The 2,189-nt window shown below is 47.7% G+C and overlaps 1 protein-coding gene across 1 annotated transcript in view; it reads left to right on the top strand.

Annotated features, from left to right (window-relative positions):
* LOC106001755 (cytochrome P450 2E1-like) overlaps positions 1-2,189 on the top strand; it is a 19,516-nt gene that overhangs the window by 9,507 nt on the left and 7,820 nt on the right. The window contains 3 exon segments of the mRNA XM_013036745.1: positions 760-909; positions 1,257-1,417; positions 1,823-2,014. Coding sequence (XP_012892199.1) covers positions 760-909; positions 1,257-1,417; positions 1,823-2,014 — 503 coding nt within the window.

The following is a 2,189-nucleotide window of genomic DNA, read 5'->3' on the forward strand; positions in this document are numbered from 1 at the left end:
CCATGGATAAATGAAGAGGAGGGAGGAGGTAGAGAGGAAGGGACAGGGGCCTCTGGAGTACAGGAAGCACAAGGCGCCAGAGACTCTGCTTGGCAGGAACAGAGTTGGGCTGTGGCGGCCCTGGACTGCTGAAACTCGTTGCAAGTGACGCAAGTCTCTATTAACACTTTCAAGGACAAAAGAAAGTGGTTTTAGATCTGTTCATTCCAAGTGTCTCCATGCTCCTGAGAGTCCAGCAGGCCACATTCTGGAGGAGGGAAAGGCAGGGTAGGACTGTGTCCTAGAAGGCTTGCTGAGGGGGAATTGCTCAGTCTTCCCAGCTTGAGGTGCCCACAGCAGAGTCCGGAGGCCTTCAGAGCTTCGTGAATGAGATTGCTGCAAAGCCACAGTGCTGAGAGTTGAGAAGATTCGAACTTGATGATTAAAATCCATGGGAACAGAAGGCCACACAAGAATTTTGTTGATAGGCAGAAAGTGACTAGCTCTCTTGATTTTGCTGTGGAGGTTTCATTGTTGTTTAGCATGGAAAAGACTAGCAGTAAGTGTAAAACCAAAGATAATAAACTGCAGCCAAAACGCAGACATCCAGGAAGGGTTGAATGTGCCAGAGGATCAAGGCCTGCCCCTTCCCTTCTTGGGAACTTGTTCCACAGTTTCACATCACAACTGGTACTGAGCCTCTGATGGGGTCACCCCAGTCCTCCTGTTTATTTGAGACTTGTACAATGGGAGTAAATTCTGCTGGCCCCTATTTTTCAGGAATTATTTTCAACAATTCTCACACCTGGAGGGATATCCGCCGGTTTTCCCTGAGCATCCTCCGAGACCATGGGATGGGGAAACAGGGCAATGAGGAGCGCATCCAGAGGGAGGCTCGCTTCCTGGTGGAGGAGCTCAGGAAGACCCAGGGTGAGTCTTCCCAGGCAGACCGAGGGAGGAGGGTCCTGGACAGGCCCCGAGAAGGCTCTGAACAACCTGGAAGTGGTAGGCAGCTACTCTCCTCCAGGAGAGAGTGACGATGCTTCTCAGGCACTGCTCTCTTGATTCATTTCCAGTTCTACTCTGTAACTTGGTGTGCAAGATGCACAGCAAGTGTGACTGCTGCGCTCTAGAGAGCACTGAAACGTGAAGACAGTTGAGAAGGCCCTGTTCTCACAGGGACTGGTGCGGACTCAGTGGAGTCTGAGGGGATGGCTAGCCAGCCATGGCTAGTGTCCTTTCCCAACATGGGCTCTAACATCTCACCTGTTTTCCAGGCCAGCCCTTTGACCCTACTTTTCTCATTGGTTGTGCACCCTGCAATGTCATCGCCGACATCCTCTTCAACAGGCGCTTCGATTATAATGACAGGACGGTTCATAGGCTCATGCGTTTGTTCAATGAGGACTTCTACTTGCTTAGCACTCCTTGGCTCCAGGTAGTTATTTGGTTCCTTTTCATTAATCTTTGGTTGTACAGTTACCATAGAAATAGAGGGTCAATTTAGGTCATATGGGATAGAAAGGTTTAGAAAAGCCCTAGAACAGGAGCAGGTCACAAAGTATTTGACTAGATAGTTCCAGGAGCCCTTTAAGAGATGTCTATGCGTCCATGAGTATCTTTGTCCTAACCCAACCATGCTTTTCATCCACAAGTCAGCACATTTTCATCACAGAGATATAATGCCTGGGAGAATAATTACTCTCACCACAAAGACATTGTTGCACAAAATATCCTAAATTGTATGGTTATCTCAGGCATGAATGTTTGGGGTTTATGATCCCAGCACATAAAATGATGTGGCATCCAGAAAAATAATACAGTAACATATTCTTCCTTTTAGCTTTATAACATTTCATCAGGCTACCTACGCTTCCTGCCTGGAAGCCACAGAAAACTGCTTAAAAATGTGTCTGAAATAAAACAGTACACACTTGAAAAAGCCAAGGAACATCTCCAGTCTTTGGATCTCAACTGTCCCCGTGATGTGACTGACTGCCTGCTGGTGGAAATGGAGAAGGTATCTGGCATAGAATAGAAGGAGGATGTGGTATACTTTTCAGACTGAGGCCATATCCCACTTGCTGGCATCTAGAGTGTTCACCCTGGTTGCTCTTGATGCTCTTTTATTGTTTAAGACACATTGGGCTCAGCATGACCACTGAGCTCTTCTTTCCACTCTTGGGAGGATTGGAGAAGGGTGGATGGGC

This window comes from Dipodomys ordii, unplaced genomic scaffold (genome assembly GCF_000151885.1).
Source record: "Dipodomys ordii isolate 6190 unplaced genomic scaffold, Dord_2.0 Scaffold401, whole genome shotgun sequence".
Taxonomy (NCBI): Eukaryota; Metazoa; Chordata; class Mammalia; order Rodentia; family Heteromyidae; genus Dipodomys; species Dipodomys ordii.